Source organism: Sorex araneus, chromosome 4 (assembly GCF_027595985.1).
Source record: "Sorex araneus isolate mSorAra2 chromosome 4, mSorAra2.pri, whole genome shotgun sequence".
NCBI classification, from domain to species: Eukaryota; Metazoa; Chordata; class Mammalia; order Eulipotyphla; family Soricidae; genus Sorex; species Sorex araneus.
In genome coordinates this window covers 32,784,283-32,806,525 of record NC_073305.1, presented here as the reverse complement: position 1 = coordinate 32,806,525, position 22,243 = coordinate 32,784,283, and the positions used below count along the sequence as shown (strand labels likewise).

At 37.7% G+C, this 22,243-nt stretch overlaps 1 protein-coding gene across 2 annotated transcripts in view; it reads right to left on the bottom strand.

Annotated features, from left to right (window-relative positions):
- Window positions 1-22,243, bottom strand: part of PDCD6IP (programmed cell death 6 interacting protein) — a 55,109-nt gene that overhangs the window by 13,908 nt on the left and 18,958 nt on the right. Inside the window, exons 5-12 of one of the 2 annotated variants that reach the window (XM_055135218.1) lie at window positions 19,836-19,989; window positions 18,096-18,196; window positions 15,794-15,925; window positions 10,809-11,031; window positions 9,581-9,704; window positions 7,457-7,634; window positions 3,459-3,570; window positions 1,961-2,130 (exon numbers count right to left, since the gene is read on the bottom strand). In XM_055135218.1, the coding sequence (XP_054991193.1) occupies window positions 1,961-2,130; window positions 3,459-3,570; window positions 7,457-7,634; window positions 9,581-9,704; window positions 10,809-11,031; window positions 15,794-15,925; window positions 18,096-18,196; window positions 19,836-19,989 (1,194 nt within the window). The remainder of the gene's footprint in view (window positions 1-1,960; window positions 2,131-3,458; window positions 3,571-7,456; window positions 7,635-9,580; window positions 9,705-10,808; window positions 11,032-15,793; window positions 15,926-18,095; window positions 18,197-19,835; window positions 19,990-22,243) is intronic. The other variant, XM_055135219.1, reaches the window with a different exon arrangement.

Genomic DNA, 22,243 nt, shown 5'->3' with positions numbered 1-22,243 from the left:
TATACTGGCAAGGGGAAAAAATGATTTCCAGGATATATTAATGCTACTGAAAGATATGAAACCCCTGCTAATGAGTATTTTAGAAAATAATAAAAATAAGAAGAAATTGCCCAGCCCTAAAGTAGCACAAAGATATGAGGGATACACCCCTTTGAGATGCAAATACTGAGTTCAGTGGAGATGCAGAAACTGAGGGTGGGCCCCCTCAGAAAAGGACAAGCTATAGGGAAATCTAAAGGTCCTTATAAAAATATAAAAGGATCCAGAGTCCAAGGTTTGGGTCCAGAGTGGTAGTACAGCAGGTCAGGCACTGCCTTGCACTCAACTGACCTAAATTTGATTCCCAGCATTCCGTAAGGTTCCTGGAGCTGACCAGGAGTGATCACTAAGTGAAGAGTCAGGAGTAATCCTTGAGTACCACCAGGTGTGACTTAAAAACAAACAGAAGAGTCCAAGGTATTTTCCCTTTGACAACCCCTAAGTTCCCTGTTTGAAAGTTTTGTTTTAGGGTGAAGAAAGGTAGGCAACATTTGACAGAGTTCATGACTTACTCCTGCCCTACACTCAAGGATCACTCCTGGCAGGGCTCAGAGGACATGCAAAGCACCAGGGATTGAACCTGAGTAGGTGAACTTAGGTAGAGTAAGGTGTAAATGCCTTACCCAATATATTTTCGCTCTGACCCCACCTGCTCATTTTATTGTGCACTACTCTGTTCTTCCAATGTCTTACTTCTGGACCCGATATACAGTACAGGAGATAAGGTATCTCACATGTAGCCAATCTGGGTCAGTCCTGGCATTACATACTAGAAGTGATGCCAGAAATGATTCCTGAGCACAGAACCAGGATTAGCCATGGGCACAGGAGTATGGTTCAAAAACAACGGGTTAATTCTTAGGAAACTGTCTAGGGTCTAGGAAGATAGCTCCAGGAACTGGAGCACTTACTTCACAACAAAGAGACCTACGTTCTATCCTTGGCATTGACCCTAGACACTGCACCACCCCCTCCCCACTCCCACGCTCTCAGTGGTGTGATCACTGAACGGGAAGGCAGAAATAGTACTTCTGAGTACTACTGAGGTAGCCAAAATAAAGAGAAACTTGAAAGAAAAACTCCAGAATGCTGGAATGTAAATTTAACGATCTACTCCTCACAGCTCATAGGTAACAAAATTATTATTTTCTACATTATACTAGTTATCCTTGGATGTCAAATCTTCCATACTGGATCATCAATTAAAGGCAATGACTTTGTTAAAGATTCAAAGTACTTAAGTAAAGAGATTTTCACAGAGTAAGTCTTAGACTAAGAAATGTTCTTATGGAAAGATAAATATTAAAGACACTAATAATTCTTGAGACCTATTATCAGGAAATTTACATTTTTCAAGAACATTTCAGTGATATATCATCTAGCTTATTTTCCTGTGCCTCTATTTTACCTGACTATATCACCCTATCTTACAGTCAAATTATTCTTGCCCTTTCTCCTCTTTGGAGACTTTTCAAATAAAATGCTATTACTTTCTCCTTCCTGACACCAATAAAAATGCCATGTTGCTGCTATCTTTTTAAAAATATGCACACCTTTATCAATTTTCCCTCAGAGTTAATGCTAATGGACTGGAATAATATGGAGTATAGAATAATGTAAGAAACAAAGACTCTGTGATCAGAAGAGTATTTAGCCAAACCTCAATCCTTTACTTCAGACAAGTTTCTATATTTCCAAGCCACCTTCTTTTGTATGAGTTAAATTCTATGAACATATAAAGTACCTTCATTCAATATAATCACCTATTATAGTTTAAATATATACTTTAAATCTAAAACCCTTAGTTTACTTATATACTTCTAAAAGGATACCAATCTGGAAAGAATTGACAATTCATCACAAACAATGGTATGAACATTATCTTCATAAGCAAATAAACACACTGGCATGCATCTCTCACCTCACTGCCCTGCATGGTCTTTGCTGGGTTAGCAGAAGGGATGGCAGCATTCAGTTCAGGCTCTGGTCTACATAAAAGTGCAATGGTGTCACGATGAGAATGATAACGTTCTTTCACTTGTCCATCTGCTTGCACTGCTTTGTCCAAAACTGTTCTGAAGTTGTTACCCTCTGGGGAGCAAAAGACATTACCAATAATATTTAGAGGAGAGCAATACTTTTAGTTCTATTCTACAACTTTATTTCTCTTCTATTTATGTCAATTTACTAAATATAAAAGCTCATCAGTCTTTATGCATCTTTTCTCCTCTGTGGTCCTGAGGATCAAATCCAGGTCTTCTACACATAAGGATGAGGATTACCACTGTGCCACATCCCTGCCTTCCTTGCCTATGAACAATGGGTCAGACAGATAGCTCAATAGACTAAAACGAATGCTGCGCATGTGCAAGGCCTGAGTTTGATCCAGGTATATGGCTCCCCAAGCACTGGAAGCAACTCTCCAAGCACAGGCCCAGTAGTCCCTACCACCAGAAATGACACATTAAAAAAAAAAAATTTAGGGCCGGAGCGATAGCACAGCGGGTAGGGCGTTTGCCTTGCACTCGGCCGACCCGGGTTCGATCCCCGGCATCCCATATGGTCCCCCAAGCACCGCCAGGAGTAACTCCTGAGTGCAAAGCCAGGAGTAACCCCTGAGCATCGCTGGGTGTGACCCAAAAAGCAAAATAAATAAATAAATAAATAAATAAAAAATTTAAACTTATAAAAATAAACATAGATTACCTTATCATTAATTTTTTTAATTTATTCTTTTATTGAATCACCATGTGGAAAGTTACAAAGCTTTCAGGTTTAAGTCTCAGTTATACAATGCTCAAACACCCATCCCTTCACCAGTGCACATATTCCACCACCAAGAATCACAGTATACCTCCCTCCCCCCCACCTTATCGTTATTTTTAATCTGACAGTAAATTAAGGGGAAATATTTGGGTCTTATTAAAGAAAAAAATGACACTCTTTGACAGTCTCAGAATGGAGTCAATTGTACTAATGAGAAACAAGAGTTAACCTAACTGCCACAGGAAAGTGGACTCAACTGGTCAGTAGTTTTCTGATTAGCTCCAATAATCTTTCCGATTTCCAAAAGGAAACTGATAGTCTTTACACAATCTTTTTCCATTCCCCACAAGATAAACTGCGTAAGTCTGAAACAATATTTTTCATTTATATATTCCCTGTGCTAACTCAAAGGCCTTTCTGTACCCACTTGGTGATCTCTCCCCTTGCTGGGCGGGGTTATGCATAATTCATGAATCATTTAATAAAGCCAATCAGATCCTTAAATTTTACTCATTTGTATTTTCATTATGTAAATTTTCATAATAGTTTCAGTATTTAACAAAGGTTTACAAACAAGCCTAATTTAATCAAGCAAAATTATGTCTCCAAATTGAAAATTTATTAACATAAAAATAATTCCTGCATGTTTTTACCTGCTCTTAAAGGCTTATAGAGTTCATTGGATGGTGTTCTTTGCCAGCGTTCCTTGAACTTTGCTCTTAAATCATTGTCAGTGGCTTCTTCTTCATCCAAAAATCGTAGTGACTTTTTTTAAAGGCAATGCAATAAAGAGATATTATTTCTGGTACACAACACTTTAATTATTTTTACATGACCATAGTCTATACAGATGAACATTAGTGAAACTGAAATATGTCTATATTACCAGTAAGAATATAAACTGGTTTATTTGTTGCATAAATACAAGTTACAATGCACTCAAAAGGACCTGGAAAATTTAAGGCTAAGTTAGTCATTACCTTCTCAGTAAAATTAGAAAGAAAAAAAATGAGACGCCAGAGAGGTAGTACTGGGGTGCCTGCCTTGCTTGTGGCTAACCCTGGCAATTCATTCCCTGGAACCACGTAAGGTTTGCCAAAAAAGAGTCCTAAGCCCCAAGGAGTAACCCCAAGTACTGCTGGTTGTGATCCCCAAAAACAAAGCAATGAGAGTAATATCCATATGAAAATACTAAAGACTTTTGAAACACTGAGATAGACATTAAACCTTTAAAACTAGAAACAAAACTTATCTCTGACAACAAAGAACAGTGGTCTGTAAACTTTCCTGTCAGACACCAGAGTAAATATTTCAGTCTTTGTGGGCACCTGTCACAACTTGTTATCTATTCATTTTCTGTTTAAAATCCTTTAAAATTATAAAAATTTTTCACCTCTAAAAATGGTTACAATCATTATTTACTAGTCAACCATACAAAAATATACTCAAAACCAGAACTGGACCACTTTAATTAACCACTATTGGCTTAGAATATAAATCTAACACAACGTGACAACTAATCAAGAGTAAGCAATTTTATGAAAGGCACTATCCTCCCCCAAACAGGGACATATTCTAACGAGCAACATGCAGTACACACAAGTTGCAACATTATTTAAAAGAGCTCAAAAGTGGAGATCATCCAAATATCTTCCACTGATGAATGCATAAACAAAATTCAGTCTATCCATACAATAAAATATAATTTAATCATGAAAAATAAATATTGCTACATGCTACAAAATGGATGAACATGAAATAAAAATACTAAATGAAAAGAAGCCCAACGCAATACAAGTACTAGTAGGAATATAAAATGGTGATGAACACAGTTGAATAGTTAAGTAATGAGCTGGAAGTCTGGGTGGAGAAAATATCCCAAAAAGAACAAGAAAGAGACATACAAGAAATATAAAGAACCGATTCAGAGCAGTCATACCCACATCCCACAGCTGCTTTCACGTAACAACCCAGCTTCACAGATTCACAACTAATCTTGGAAGACATACTAAGACAACATAGGTCTTTGGGCTGAAAATTCTGGGGCGTCTCAGGGGAGGGAAGGGGGCAGGCCAAGTTCCTGCCCTGCCAAAACCCCAGAAGCCACCCCACATCCTATAACCCTCACCATATAAACAGTCCAACTTCTATACTTCACAACTCATCTCTACTCTCTGAAGAAACACCAAGCCAATGAAACTTCAAGGTACCTGGGAGTTTTCAAGCTGAAAACTCTGGGGTCTCCTCAGGTGGGGGCAGCTAGTCCCCCCATCCCCACACTGTCAGAAATTCCAGAAGCTATACCCCACAGCTCAAAGCTGCTGCCATGTATATGTCCCAGCTTCACAAGTAATCTCGGAAGAGAGACCAAATCAAGCCGATGAAACTCACAGCTATACCAGTCTTCAGGCTAAAAACTTTGGGGCCCCCTTAGGAAGGAGACAGGCCGATACCTATCACAGTTCTACATCTGGGCACTTCAGCACACAGTCACATATGCCAAATTCCACAACAATGACAGCCCAGTAGCTGCACAACAAATATGGGAAAGTAGCATAAAAGCCAACTAAGCTCAATAAACAATGATTTTGTTGATTACACAGAAGGCTCAACTAACAACAATCAGCTCAGTAAATCAATAACTTTAACTAGCCTCATTTTGAGAACTAACAATTATTACATTCTTTTACTTTCTATTTTATAATTCCACTTACCAATGTTCTGTAACAAGCAATAATGATAGCACAGCGGGTAGGGCGTTTGCCTTGCATGCAACCGACCCAGGTTCGATTCCTTCGTCCCTCTCGGAGCCCAGCAAGCTACCGAGAGTATCCTGCCCGCACGGCAAAGCCCAGCAAGCTACCCATAGCGTATTCAATATGCCAAAAACAGTAACAAGAAGTCTCACAATGAGACATTACTGGTGCCTGCTCAAGCAAATTGATGAACAACAGGATGACAGTGCTACAGTGCTATTTTAAGCCTTCGAAAAGGGCAAGCTTGGGGAATGGATGGGAAAATGAGAACAATGATGGAGGGAAGGTCGTACTGATGGTGGGATTGGTGTTGGAACATTGAATACCTGAAACAACTGCATCATGAATTTAGTAAAACACAGTGCTAAAAGTTTTTTAAAAATGATCCACATTTAGCACCCCTTCAGTATCATCCCATCCATAAAATTATGAATGAGATCATAAAGGCCCAGGTATATGGCTCAAAGGTAAAGCATTTGTGTCTCAGATATGAGGCCAAGTGGTAAATTCCCCACATCACCTCACATACCAAAGCAAAAAGCTAAAAAGCCAGATCCCAGCAATACTACACTGTGATCTCCAGTGCCAAAACAAAGTGTGCAATCTCAAGTACCTAACAACCAAAAGGTACAAGCACTGGAACCAAGTGTATGATCCTCCATCCCCCACTTACAGTGAGCACCAAGCTAAGTGTACAAGCACTGGAACTGTTGTTAATCCACACTCCAGTCACCCCAACAACAAAAAAAGAGGATAAGGATAACTGAACTAATACAGAACAGAAATAAAAAGGAACAACTGAAGTCTGTTAGAAAAGAACTAAAGACTAGAAGTATCCAATAGATAACATGTAGAATAAATTTATTATTTTGTAAAAAGTATCTTAAAAGTCAAAATCAAAACTAAATTGCTAAAATCTACCAAAGAGAAATATTCCAAAAGATGAACTTATAAATTAATATTAACAAGTGACAATACAAATGACTAATTCACAAGGTTGTAAAGACAGATAAAAGCACTTGATAGGGGCTGGAGACAAAGTCTAACAGACTGGGTGCATGCTTTGCTCACAGTAGACCCAGTTCAATTCCCAGCACAACATGGTCCCCCAGTACTGCTGGAAGCAATCTCCAAGCAAAACTGAGAACTGAACACAATTGGGTATAGAACTGAACAAAGTTGGTTATAGTCCAAAACAAAGAAACAAAAACTTAGCTCACATTAAGATAGGCAAACAACAAACATTTCATTGATGCTAATTATGCCAGTATTTTCTTAATTAAAAAACAATCCTAGGGGCTGGAGTGACAGCACAGCAAGTAGGGTGTTTGCCTTGCACACGGCCAACTGGATTCAATTCCCAGCATCCCATATGGTCCCCCAGGCACCGCCAGGAGTAATTCCTGAGTGCAAAGCCAGGAGTAACCCCTAAGCATCGCCGGGTGTGACCGAAAAGAAAAAAAAAAATTATCATGTTTATTCCAATTATGAAATAAACATTTATTTTACTCTCTACTGAAAAACATATACAGTAAACTTCAGAACATTTGCTGACCTAATCCTTCATCTAATCCCAAAGAAGCCCAATCTTTCATAAAGATAAATGATAAATTATGATACTTAACAGTTTGTGACAATAATTTCTTACAGTATACAAGTTTTATGCAATGTTCTGTAAGTTTCATTAATGTGCAATGCTCTACCCTTAAAACATGAGGGTCTTACATTCTCACAAAATCAAAATTCATCGAGACAAAAAAAAAAAGCACACACACACACACACACAATTCACCACAATGGAGAATCCAATGGTCAGAATTTTGCAGTCCTAATTTCATATAAACACAAAGGAGTCAAAGTATTTTTATTTGTAAAGCAAATCACTTAGAACAAACCTCATCTAGGATTTCTCTATTTCTTTGCAGTAGTTCAGGTAGTTCTTTAATCAACTGGTCAACAGTCTGGATGCCTCCCTGTTCAATTACTGATGTGGATTTTGTTAATATAGACTGAGGTACAGTATCTCCAGATACATCTTCAATAGCTGCTGGAAGATTAAGGGATGCTAACACCCTGAAATAAAATAAGACACTGTATCATCTAGAAGTCTAAGTCACCTTTAAAACATTAATGACCTATATTCAAAACAAGACCATTGGAATTGGCATGCCAAAATTATGGTAAGTCCTATCAATAGAAAAGCAAAGATAAAAACAGAAAGGCAAGATTAAAACTATAACAAATCAACTAGAACAATTTAGGTTTACAGTTTAGAATTTAAAAAAACTTAAAAAACTTAGGTTCAGACTTCAAAGATGTCTCTCAAGATGGCAGGGTGGGGCTAGAAATGAGAAGGGGAGAGGGAATCAGAGAACACTGGTAGGGGGAAGGTGACACTAGTGGTAGATCAGTGATGGAACATTGTCAAAAACCAAACGATAAATAACACAGCAACTCACACTGCTTTAATAAAATAAAATTTGGGGAGAAAAAAAATCTTACAAGGCTACCCTGAGGTCCCATATCAAATGAAACTAACTTCTTTTGACGTAATCTAGATTATATATTTATGTACTTATCTAAATCTATATATACATATCACGCGCGCACGCACACACACACACACACACACACACACACACACACACACTCAGGACTCCCCACCTCATGTCCCCCACCCCACCAAACACCATCAGAAACAACATTCCACCACAAGCAGCACCCAGTCAAAAGTAACAAAGTAACTCCTAAGCGTCACAGGATAAGGCCCCAAAATTCAAAAAAAGAAAAAATTTTAAAAGCAAAAGATTTCAACAGATACTTCTAAAGATATATGAATGGTCAATAAACACCTAGAATTATTCAACATCATTAGTAATTAGGAGAATACAATTAAACCACAAAGAGATGCTGTTAAGTATACTATAAAATGGTGAAAATTAAAAGGACTGGCAATACTGAGCAGTAATAAGGATACACAGCAACTACACTTCTCAAACAATGCAGGTGGGAATATATGCTGGAACATCCACTTTAAGAAACAGTCTGACTTTTTCACGTGACATTAAAATATATACTAATCATACAACTCAGCAATTCCACTCCTGGACATTTCCTCAAGAAAGTAAAACATGCATACAAAAATTTGTACACAGCTACTGAAAAGCCTATTATCACGTGAATAATTAAAAACTGCTACTATATCAATACAAATAACAAAAATATAGTACATTGTGTAACATCTATATTTATATTAAACTATATAAAATGTCAAACAAGGGGGCTAAGAGAAAGTGCAAAGGGTTCAAGCACCAAATGTTTTGTATGCTGAAGTTTTAGATTCAATTTCTAACACCACATGGCACCCCAAGCACTAAGCAGGAAGCAGCACCTAAGCAGCGAGGCTCTAAGAGAGAAGAGGGGAGGGATGAAAAGTGGAGAAATGAGGGGGATAAAAGGAGAGGAGGGGGATGGAGACAAAAGAAAAATTTGTCAAGTCAAACTAAAGTCATAGGGAAAAAAATCAGTGATGGTAAAAAGGTCAGGTGAAGAAAGACTGAAGGGAAAGAGGCATTAAAGAATTTTTCAGTGATGGGAACGCTCTCTGTAATAGTGGTGGTATTTTACAAGGGTATACACATTTATCAAAAAATTAAGCTACGGGGGCTGGAGCGATAGTACCAGCTAGTACGGGGGGTAGGGCATTTGCCCTGCACAAGACCAACCCGGGTTCAATTTCCAGCCTACCATATGGTCCCCCGAGCACCATCAGGAGTAATTCCTGAGTGCAGAGCCAAGAGTAACCCCTGAACATCGCCGGGTGTGACCCAGAAAGAAAGAAAAAAATTAAGCTATGCTCATCACAGACACTAACACAGAAAATCTCAGAAAACAAAAATGTACATCAACTACTTAAAGAACAAATCAAAGAGATAACAACTAATCTTAACAGGTAAATTTCTGAACTTGTGTGTGTGTGTGTATACACACATTTAGTTTTATTTTTAAGCACCACCTACCCATTTGCCAAAGTGGTAGCTTCTCTCATTTGAGCAATTGATCTGTTAACTAAATCAGCCTTCCTCTGATTATAGGCAGCCAAAGCCTGCTGCACTGACACAGGAACCATTTTCTCAAACAGATCTAAAATTAGAGGTAGAAATTTTGGCAAAATGTTAAGACAAATATTGAACTATGAAGGATTTCCTATTTTTTCCAATGTTCATGTATAAACACTGTAAATATTTAAATCAGCATTAAATCAGTACTGAAAGTACAAGAGTCTCTTAGGTTATTACATTCATTAACAATAACAACAAAAAACATTTTTCCTTTGAATTTAGTTTTCTTAATTGTTTAAAATGGATGTCATCAAGGTTAAAGAATCTGATGAAGAAGAGAATATACAAAGTCAAAGTTCACTGGTAATTAAACTAGTATCAGGATTTGACTTCCAGCTGCGCCACTGCCTAACTGCTCACTTGGTCAAATTTCTATACATCAGTATCTCTGTGAGTCAAATGGTGCTAACAACAGGACCTATTTCCTTGGGTTGTTAGAAATAACTGACTGGGGACCAGAGATATTACAGCGCTATAGCTGGGGACCAGAGAGTACAGCAACAGTACAGCATGTGGCTAATCTGGGTTTGATCCATTGCACCCATCTGGTCCCCCACCCTGAGCATGGAACCAGAAGCATGGAGCCTGAGTATAGCTAGGTGGTGACTACCCCCCAGAAAGAAAAAAAAAAAAAGAAGCTAATATTTGTAAAGGCACATGATAAACACTTTGTGTTTGCTAAACAGAAATAAGTAGTAAACCTTTCCCAATAAACTCACGTTATCCTTGAAATATCAGGCAACCACATATTTCATATATCTACAATATCCAAGCATATTGTATCATTTTTCTAAGAACATTTATTTCAAAGTTTACCTTTATATAATGTTTGTGAGTTTGGTTTTAATGGCAGTCTAATAAATGTAAACAAAATAAATGCTTATTTAAAATTTTCATCAAATTTGAAGCTTTGTCTTTTGTTTATGTTTTATTACCATTTATTTCCCATCTTAAAAAATATTATATAATAAGTTACGTAATATTTTTATTTTCATGTTCTTTACAAACATGAATGAATGCACTACTTTAAAACATATAGTGGTAACTGTATAAACATAGCTTTAAACAAACATTAAGCTGGACGAAAGAGGGGTAAGATTAAAGTGCATATGAAGACGTGACATACCAGTGAATTTCTGACTGATAGGTACGTTAACTGGGGTAGACTTCACAAGTGTGGCTTTGCCAATAGGATCTAGATCTTTAAGATCTGGCACTCGATCATGATAAATGAAGTCATTATCCTTCTTTGCTGCAGTTAGAGCACGGTTGATTTTGTCAGAAAAGTCCTTCACACTGACATATTCATCATAGCGAGAGGCCACTGTTTTAATTAATTCTGCTGCATGCTAGAAAGAAAAATGTGAGGATAAGTAGTAATGTTTTCTTTTACTCAACCAAGCAACTAAATACTTTAAAAGAAAAAAAGGTTTGAGAACTTACCTTTCCAACAACACAGTTGACAGTAAACTAACCTACAAACTTTTCCATCATAAGATGAGTACTTTCAGAATGAAGATTAATACAGGCTAATAAGCAAATAAATTGACAGAGAAGAAGGTTGGCTTTCAGATATTTCTATAACCCAAAGGATTTATTTGACTCTAATCATTCCAAAGTCCCAGTTAAGCTTCTGACAGTTTTAAATTTGCTAACCTGAAAGAAATCTAGGCACAGAAATGCCTTTCAATCAAGTAACTGAACAAAATAGAGGTACTCAATGGTCAGGGCTTTTGGCTTGTTCACCTATAAAGCACGTATTTCTCAGATTTTGTCAGTCTGTAGTTGAATACAGGTATACATTTTCTTTTTTGTGGGGAGGGGCATATCCCCCTGGGGCCACATTTTCCACTGTGCCAAAGATCTATACTTGGCTTTGTGCTTAAGGACACTCTGAGCAGTGTTTGGGAGACCATACACGGTGGCAGGAATTAAACCACGATCAACTGTATGCAAGACAAAAATAAATATTATTCTTTTTTTTAAATTAAAAAAAAGATGAGAGATCACATATCCTGCTCTCCCATAAGGAGCATAACATGACACTCGCCATAACCATGCCACCGGACCCCCAGCCAGACTGTCTCACTATGGGTGCCCCAGAGGGGGGGCAGTTGAGACCCCTCCCTGCTCCAAGGGACCCAGCCCTGGCAGCTGAAAACCTCTAGAACTCAACCACTGCCATGCGCATGGCCACTCTCCACATGGTCACCCACAAGTGAATCCCCAGAAAACCCAGGTGTGCAGGACTTTATGACTAAGAATTCTGGGTTCAACAGGACAGGGAAAGGGAATCCCCCACCCATATCCCCTTGTCTCCTACAACTCAGCAGTCACGCCCATAAGCCACCTCTGGCTGGTGCCAAATAATCTCATCATTGGCCACCATCCAGATCACATGTCCTTCTCTCCTGGGAGGGAGCATAACATGACAAAAATAAATAAATAAATAAATAAATAAATAAATAAAACTTCTAGAAATAAACATAGATTAACTTATCGTTTTTGTTTAATCTTACAGTAAATTAAGGGAAAATATTTGGATCTTATTAAGGAAAAAAATGAAACTCTTTGACTATCTCAGAATGGAGTCAGTTGTATTAATGAGAACCTATTCCTGGACCGTGTAACACTTCATACCACACACCCTACCCATATTCTAAGAGTACCGAAACACAGTTGATGGGGTTCAAAGTAGGAGGCAACCAATCTTTGAGGTAAATACTTAGTGATCTCTTATAGGCTTAATGGCCCTGGCCCCTCGGTGAAATACAACAATCTTCACACTCTTTCCTCTAAGGATACTTTTTTGTAGCATTTTCAGCGGTTTAATGTAACACACTGTCACTGTCACTGTAAAATATATTATTTTGGTTCTGCTTTGGGCAAAGATTTGGATTCGGGATGGAAACATCCTAGATATGGTGGTGGTAAGGTGTAATGGTGGTGGGATTGGTGCTTGAATATGAAATGTAATCACATAATGCGAACACTTTATAAAATTTAAAAAAATTTAAAAAAGGATGAGTTTGGGGCTGGAGCAATAATAGCACAGCGGGTAGGGCTTTTGCCTTGCACACGGCTGACCCAGGCTCAATTCCCAGCATCCCATATGGTTCCCTGAACACAGTGAGGGGAAATTCCTGAGTGCAGAGCCAGGAGTAACCCCCGTGCATCACAGGGTGTATCCCAAAGAAAAAAAAAAAAGATGAGTTTTGGGGGGATTGATAGTGCAGTGGGGAAGGCATTTGCCTTGCATGCAGCCGACCTGGGTTGATTCCTCCGCCCCTCTCGGAGAGCCCGACAAGCTACCAAGAGTATCTCATCCGCACAGCAGAGCCTGGCAAGCTACCTGTGGCATAATCAATAGGCCAAAAATAGTAACAAGTCTCATGACAGAGACGTTACTGATGCCCACTCAAGCAAATTGATGAGCAACGGGGTGACAGTGAGTTTTCTCAAGAAGACTACCCTGAATTTCCTAAGTAATAGGACCACAGTAATTTCCAATATCTAGTCCATATTACAATTTCCTTAATATCCTCTGATCATACAACACAAGCAATTCATATAAAAAGCTCTTGGTTATGCTGAAAATTGTGTATCTTGATTTACCACAGCAAATGTACAAGTTAAAAAAAACTACATTGTCCTGGGGCATGATAATTTAGACCTCTTTATATGATAACAGATATGGATAAATAGAAAAACAATGCCAATTTTGCATGATTTTTAAGTATAAAATACAACACTTCAAAAGTAAAGTAAATTCTAAAGATAAAAACAAACTGGAAGAGGGTATGGTGCCACCAGCAGGTCAACCTGTACCTTTGAGGTGAGTGCATCAACAGCCAGATGGTGCCTTCAGACTTCAAGATACCCCAAAATTGCTGCTGTGCCTTTTGGCCAGACCCCAACAACTTGAGGCCAAGTTTACCAAGAAATTAAACAGCCAAAAGTTAGGTATGTGGGAAACACACCCACAAATCACCTCCAGCTCAGCTATGTAAGCTCATTTATTGGCCTAATTTCAGAGACCCATAAATCTCAAAAGAGACCAAAAGATTCAGTTAGGACCTAGTGCGGAGGTAGGCGGGAACCCATGACTGATATCTCCACTCCCACTTCGATCGGGACAGGGCCTCCTCCCCCCAGGTCCCCAGTTTTCTGCCCCCAGCACCATGTAATCTCATCAACAGCCAAGACCCAGATACTATAAACTAAAGCTCCTGGAAGAGAACGACACAATTTCCTGGACATTATATTCTATCCATAACAAGCGATACAAAACAAATCACCGAGCACTGCCTTTTCAGCAGGTTTGAGTGGTGGTGGGACTCGTGTCAAAATATCGAATGTAACCAAAGTAGAGAGAGAGTATGGGGGAAATTGTCTGCCACCTAGGCAGGGGAAGGGATGGAACAGGATGGTGGGGGGAATACTGGGGATTTTGGTGGTGGAAAATGTGCACTGGTGAAGGAATGGATGTTTTGATGATTGTATGACCGAAGCTCAAACATGAAAGCTTTGTAACTGTATCTCACAGTGAATAAAAAAAAATGGAGGGGAGGAATAATAATAATAAAATAATAATAAAATGAAATTAACACTCTGAATTTAAAAAAAAAAGTAATGTGGAGTTCATGCCCAATTCAATCAGCTTAATCAATGGCTGAATAAATAGCAGTACTCCTACATTATTTGAAAAAAAAAAACCCATATAGTGGAAAGAATACAGTGGGGTAAGGTGTTTGCCTTGCATGTGGCCAACCCCAGTTTGAATCCCAGCACTACTTACTGTCCACCAAGCACTATTAAAGTTACTCCTGAATATAAAGCAATTAGGTGTGGCACAAAAACAAAACAAAACAAGAAGACAAAAACAATCACTTGTCAATATTGATGAGTGTAAAAAATATAAACGCACGCACATTGATGGGTGATGTGTGGTATATGTTCGAGGGCTGTCGAGGCGGCACTCTCTCTCTCCCCCCACTCGCATTCGGTACTCTCAAGCTGCTGTGTATGGACTGGATCAGGATGGCTCCTCCTTTGTGCTCTGCTTCTGTGTGTGCAGCTGTGCTCTCTTCTGTCTGTCTTTCTGACTCTGTTTCTGTAGTCTCTCCTCTGGTCTCTTCTGATCTCTCTACCGATCTCTCTCCCAATCTCTCTTCTTCCGATCTCTCTCTCCAGAGCCCTTCTGCTTCTCTCTCTGGAGCCTTTCTCGCTCTCAATTCTGACTTTGACTCTTACCTCTGACTCTCCCTTACTTCTGACTCTGACTCTCTCACTCTACTTCTGACTCTGACTCAAATTCTCCCTGCTCTTACAGTCTTAGTTTATATAGCAATCACATAGAGTGGTGATACAAAGGTGGGTTGAACATTAACAAATCAAGAAAGGTCTTAAGACCACTCCTCCAGGAGATTAACTCAAGGACCAAATACCATCTAAAGAGATTATTCCAGATTACTAGGAGATACGCTTAAGGGTGGATCCTATCCAGGGTGCATTGCTTTCTTCTTTGTGCAGCTAGTAATCCACGTAAATAGTTATAGTAAATTTACTTCTAATATTTCTAGCAATGTCATTCTGTATGAGCACAGTAGAGATATATCAAACATAAAGTTTGGTTCTTCCTGAGGACATTCACTATATATCCAGACCACAGTCCTCAGGCCAGGTTAGTCTTCCTAACCCCAGGAGGGTCCCAGTCTCATCATTACTTTTGGATCATGACAGTATTTGTCTATGACCATGCTCTCAACTTATAGTTGAGTACTGTGGTACTCTGGCCTGGGTCCATTCCATCCCTCGTTGGGACCCTGCTTTTGGGGTGCTAGGAACTAAGGGCAACTGAGTTGAGAAAGCAGATGCCCAGGAGTAAATATTATTGGAGTCAATCAGCTCCCAAGTTACAAAGCATAATATTAACTGTTTTCCTGTGTCCATACAGAAAGAACATTGCTTTAAGGTAAACTAAATTCCCTGCAACAAGGCTGAAAGGACAAACCCAATGTTATCCTACAGATGAGGACAACGAAAGATTTTTAGAAACAAACTTGTGCATCCCATTAGGAAAACAAAGATATTTATCTCCAAGAGACTCACCTGTAACCTTGCAATCTCTTCTCCAAATTTCTTCTGCTGCTTTGCCAGAATAGACTGGTGGTACTCAGCATTGGCCTGCATGATACAGTGCTTTGCAGCCAAGACAGGAAACACCTCCTGGAAATAAAAATACTGACCAGGGGAGAGTCCAACCACACAAACCACCACAGACAACATGGGATGCAGGAAGAAAAAGGAAAAGGAGACAGAAATTAGAATCACCCCATTAATGGTTTAGAGACAGGTTAGTCATCAGGTGTAAACAGAAAAGACCACATGATTTTGTATGAACTAGATTGAATGAATTCATTTTTTTCCAATTAAAATGAAGGTTTTATAAAACTGTTAAGTGAAGCCAATTTAAGTTTTAATAGTTTACTGTAGAAGATTCATGAAGTCAACATTTTGTTTACAAAGAAGAAAGAAAAGCATGCATTAGAAAGAAGTAGAAGGGACATTCAGAGGAATACTTAGCACAGGGCTTTAGAAGCTTTCTTATGAGCCCTTACCCAGCCCCTGGAGTTAACTAAACCATCATTACTCACATATACTAATGAAATTGCTCTATAGTTGTTTCATCATGTTTAAAAGACAAAAGACAGTAAAGTAAGTTCCCACTTAAGTGTATATCCTATGAAAGATGATTTTTGCCATATATACACTATGATATAAACACTAATGCCTCGATATTGCATACACAAAACAATTAGCAACTAGACAATTACACTAAATCAATGACTGATATGATTGTGTGGTTTTGAATAAATTTTTGAAAAAATCCCATCAAAATTAATTTTAAAAGATGCAAAAACATGAGCCAGAAAAGCAATTACACATTGGTAGTGGTTCTTGCAAAATATCAAGTCTTAGGCTGTCATCTCATTGATTTTAGAAAATACATGCCATATAAAATCCAAGAAATAGTAGGCAATCACTGTCTAGAACACACAAAAAAATAAGAAAATCAAAAACTGAATTACTACCTTGTGTGCTTTCCTGTCTCCCAGTGAATTATTTCCTAGCTTCCTGGATCACTACTTGCAGATATTCCAGTTTTATAACTAGAATATGAAAATACCTTATGAGCTTTATTAGTAAAAAGGCAAAAATAAAAGACATCTAAATCTCAAATTGCACTCATGCCACTTCTCAAGGTAAGGCTAGAGCAACTTGGTACTTAAACAGGAGATTTTCAAAGAATACCAGGAACGTTCCAGAGGTAGTTTCCAAGTCTTTGTAGGTGACATTCTTCTCTCCGTGACAGGACTGAACTAATGGCCCAACAGGAGGTAACGGTACACTTTGCAGTTGAACATGAACTCTTTCAGATGAGAAAAAGGTGAGAGGAGATCCCAAGTCTCTTTATAAGAGTAACACTATTAATACTTAGGAGTCCTGGGCAAACCCAAATTCCTACCTATCTTGTGCCATACTTTAAATCTCTAGGCATCTTCACAATAAATCCTTACAATTTTTTAATAATGTGTAAAACTGATGCACTTACTTGCTTTATTTTTTAAACTTTACCACAAAAAAGTTTGCAATTTTATAATTTAACAAAGTTTCTTGAATGACTTGTGAATAATTTTACTTCCAAGTTGGAAATAAATTTTCAAAAGATCATGCAATCAATACCATATAGATGAAGCTAAATGCATGGACATTTCTAATAACTGACATGTACGCATCAATCTATAACTTTTCTTTATCAACCATTCTAAATTTTAATTTGTTATCTTCACTTATAAGTAATCAGCACTGACTAATCTTTTCCCCAAAAGCAGTTTATATTAAAACAATACTTCTTGCTTTAAGATGGTTTTCCTCAGCTATCAGTAACAGCCCAATTTTCTATCCCTGTTGAAAAAAATTTTAACTAAAGTATTGCATTTGTTATTTTTCTTTTCCTTTTTTCCTTATGTTTGTTTAGCACTCATCTTTAAAAGAATAGGACAATAATTAAGGTGTGAAAAATCAACATTTTTTAAATATTCATGCTAGCACTAAATCACCAATTCAGAAATAATCATGCCGTAAGTTTAAAAAATTGTTTGGAGATGTTCAAAAAATTCCAGAAACATGTTTAGCTTGAAAAAAGTGAGTTTAGTGAAGAGCAGAAGCAAAGACACCCTCTAAATAGAAAATAAATTTTCATGCAACTTAAGTAAAATTCTATCTCTGTATCTTCTTCAAATGCCACTCCTAAAACTTTAAATCCCTTTATAAAAAACTATCTTCAACTTCACAAAAATATTCAGATATTTCAACATGCAAAAATATGTTTACAAGAACAATAACTAACCTTGGGGAGGGTATCTTTATACTGACACTGTTTGAAAGCATCACCAAAATAATCTGCAGCCTGGTTAGCCAATTTTGCTATGATGGCATCTTTCATTTTATCTGAAATAAAATGTGAAATAAATTATTCTAAATAAAAATGAGATAAATCAAATTGAGTCAGTTCAGCATAGACAATGAGATCACAAACTTGTACATTCCTCTAAAAAATAATCTCACTGAAAAACCAATCTGCATAAAATTTATTCTATATGAAAATTCAAAGAATTTGAAAATACATTAATGATTGTCAGGGGTTGAGAGAAAAGTAATATGAAGAGTGACTGCTAGTAAGCACAGGGTTATTTATAAGATGAAAATATTTAAAATAAGATAGAAGGAAAAACTTTCTAATGAAAATTGAAGGTAGTGTTGATTTGCAAAGCTTTGACTATATACTAAAAGCCAAAGAACTGTATACTTTAAGAGGGTAATCTGGGGCCAGGGAAAGAGCTCAAAGGGATGGAGTGCATTTCTTGTATGAGCAAGACCAAAAGTTCAATCCCCAACATCACACATGGCCCTGTTGGTCCTCATCACCATCAGGCTGAGTATAGCTGGGAAGGTCCAAGAAAATAAAACAAATTTCATGGTGTATGAATTCTATCTCAATAAAAGCTATTTTCCTTAAAGATAAACTACTTCAACTGTTGTTTCCACATGTTGCATCCCTTTTTTCAATTTCTTCGCACTTACATACTTGACTATATTTAAATCTAACTTACATGTCTTGCAATAACTGTTTCTAAACCTCACTCATAAGGCCAGAAACAGCTCCATCTTATCAATTAGGTCTAATTTAAACAAGACCTCAAAGAAATTTCTTTTGACTAATGAATCTAAAATTAGCACGAATCCCAGCATTCTTACTCCATATTCAGACCACTAGTCATTATCACATAACCCACCTTATTTTCTTTACAGCAATTATCTTCTTTTAAAATTACCTTCATTAATTTATTAGTTATCTCCCTCATGCTAAATATTAGTTTTCTGAAAATAGGAAGCTTGTTTATCTTCCGATTCTATTTCTCAAGAACCTAAAAAAAGCAACTAGCACACGGTAGGTAACCATACATAAATGCTGTCCCAAAATTTTGCATTTAGGCCAGAGAGATAGTAGAAAAGATAATGCACTAAACCTTCACAGTCAACCCAAGTCCTATCCTCAGCATCCCATATAATCCCCAGAGCACCACCAGGAGTGATTCCCAAGTACAGAGCCAACAGTAATCCCTAAACATTGCCAGAGCATAGCTCAAAAACTAAACAATAACCAAAAAATATATATATTTTTTTAAATGTTCTGGTGACCATGTACCACCAGCATTTGAACCTAGGGTCTTTACCATTTGAGTTGCATCCCTGTTCCCATAATCTTTTCAGGTTTTGATCCTTACCTACACAATAATGCCTGGTACAATTCCCAGCAGTGGTCATAGGACCATGCAGTGCCCAGGAATTGAGGTCAAGCCTTCACCATGAAAAAGCAAGCATTCCAGCCCTCAAAGTCATCTCCCTGATCCCAGCCAACATTCTCAACTGTGTATTTCTACCATCTTAAGTTCACAAAAAGAAAGCTTAAATTTTTCATTAATTCATGTGTCAAGTTATAACAGGTATGCTCCACAACATGTGCTAATCATCTTAAAAACCTGTTAATTCTTTTCACATTCGAGAAAACAAAACAAATTAAAATTACCTCTTGTGGCTTTTAAAAAAAATACTTCTTGAGCCTGCGCCAGCATTATAAGACTTAGGGTCCCAACAGTATCAGGAGAGATGTCCACAGTAGGCTCTCGACTTAAGGCAGATAGAACCGTCTCTTTAATATGTAAAAAGGCACCACTAGCAAACTGGAAAGGAGTAAGAAACAATTTCTTTAAACTCTACAGGAACTCAGTAAGATTTAAATTTTCTACTGTTATAGGCAAAATTAGTTCAAATGTTAATCCAGTTGAAGCTACTATAAATACATTATATTTATAGTACACAAAATTTACAATACTAAGCCTACTGGAAATAAGGAACTTTTCTGAAATAGTACAGCAACAAAGATTTAATACATTAAATTGCAGGAGAAAAAAAAAATCAATGTCTGAAATGTTGGTCAAGACAAATTCCTCTCTCAAAAAACTGAACATGACATGCACAGGAGAAACAAATACGATAATCTTCAAAGGAATAGCAGTACTATCCACAGCTCATGACTTTCCAATCTGTTGGTAAAAGAATTCAGATTTTTCTTTTCAATTAATTTTACTAAGCTTAATACTAAAATTAATTTTGCTCTTATGAAACAAATTACACTGGAAAAAGAAAAAAATCATTATGGTATTAAAAGTGTGGTTATACATACAACAAGCTACAAAATGATTAACTCAGTATTAACTTTATTAAAGCAAATATATTACACTTGTGGTCATAAAGTACTGTTCAACTAGAATAGCTTTAAGGAGTAATGAACTGACCTTGATTATTAAACTAACAGAAACACAGACTAGAACAATAAGGAAGATAGTCTCTTAAGCACAAATACAGAAGTGAAGCCTTATGAAGTAAATAATTTACCCAAAGGCACACAGCTTTTTGGTCGTAAACAGTCTAAATAAAGACATAGAAATTCCCAAGCTGAATCAACCAACCCCTTTTCAGAAAAAAATAACTCCGCAACTACTGAAAATTTACTTTCTTTTTAAGTGAATAAACAGAAAGTGCCCCCAACAGCACTTGAGGCTACAACTGCCCACTGAATGATTCCAGCTCCACCCTACATCTGGGGCCATTATCACCCTTTTTGGGAAACACAGATCTAGGTCTTCCATTACTACCAGATCTCTAAGCATCACATTAGCTGACCCACTATGAATCAGAGATGACTCAGAGATCAAAATATTTCCTCGATAACTCAGAATGCCCTAAGATTTCACTCATAACTGAGTTACAGCAAACAAAAAACTAAATAAAATCAAACTTCATTTTCACATTTTAAAATATTTGCCGTGTTCACACAGAGTTGGGAATGGGCGCCCTCCCTCCATCTCCCTGTGCTTCCAGCAACCTGGTAGTCATGCACAAGAACTGCCTTTAGGGAAAATATAGCTCATTAACGGCCATGATCCAAAGACTTGCATAATAAAGCCCAGAAGACAGCAACATGCTGCAGAGATGCCTCAGGATCCCAAAATTACCATCCAGTTAAAAATTTAACTCCAGTTCTAGCACCCTATTTAAAATTTTAGAATTCCTGGAGCAAGCGGCTGCGAGTTATGCCACTGACATACCAAGAGTATCACTGTCATCCCGTTGCTCATCGATTTGCTCGAGTGAGTATCAGTAACATCTCCATTGTGAGACTTGTTACTGTTTTTGCCATATCAAATACGCCATGGGGAGCTTGCCAGGCTCTGCCATGCAAGCGAGATACTCTCGGTAGCTTGCCGGGCAGGAATCAAACCCAGGTCAGTCGCATGCAAGACAAACGCCCTATGCGCTGTGCTATCGCCCTAGCCCATACCAAGAGTAGCAAACCACATTTGATGGGGTGAAAAGTAGAAGGCAACCAATCTTGATCAAAAAATATATATATTAGTACACAAGGCTCAACCTGTAACAACATGTTAGTGACCTCTTACACAGGGGCTCAATGACTGCGAGATACAAAAATTTTCACAACTTTCCTCTAAGGAAACAATTTTGGATCATTTTTAGTTCATAACAAGCAAAGCAAAATACATTATTTAGCATCTGTCTTTGGGGCAGGCTTGGGGGGGTGGGAAAATTCGAAATAACGGTAGTGGGAAGGTGTAATAGTGGTGGAATTTGTTTTGAAATATTGAATGTAATAAATTATTGTGAACAACTTTATAAAGAAAGAATTAAAAAAAAATTTACCTTGGAACTAGATAGTACTAGGGTTAAAGCACCTGACATGCAGTTGATCCCAGTTCAATTCCAGGTATCACATGATCCCCCAGGTACTATATGCTTCCCCAGTATCATCAGAAGAAAATCCTAAGCACAGAGCCAGGAGTAGCTTCCAAGCACCACTGGGCATGATATAATATTCCCCAAAAAAGGTATACGCACCAATGTTTTTAATCTTGCCCA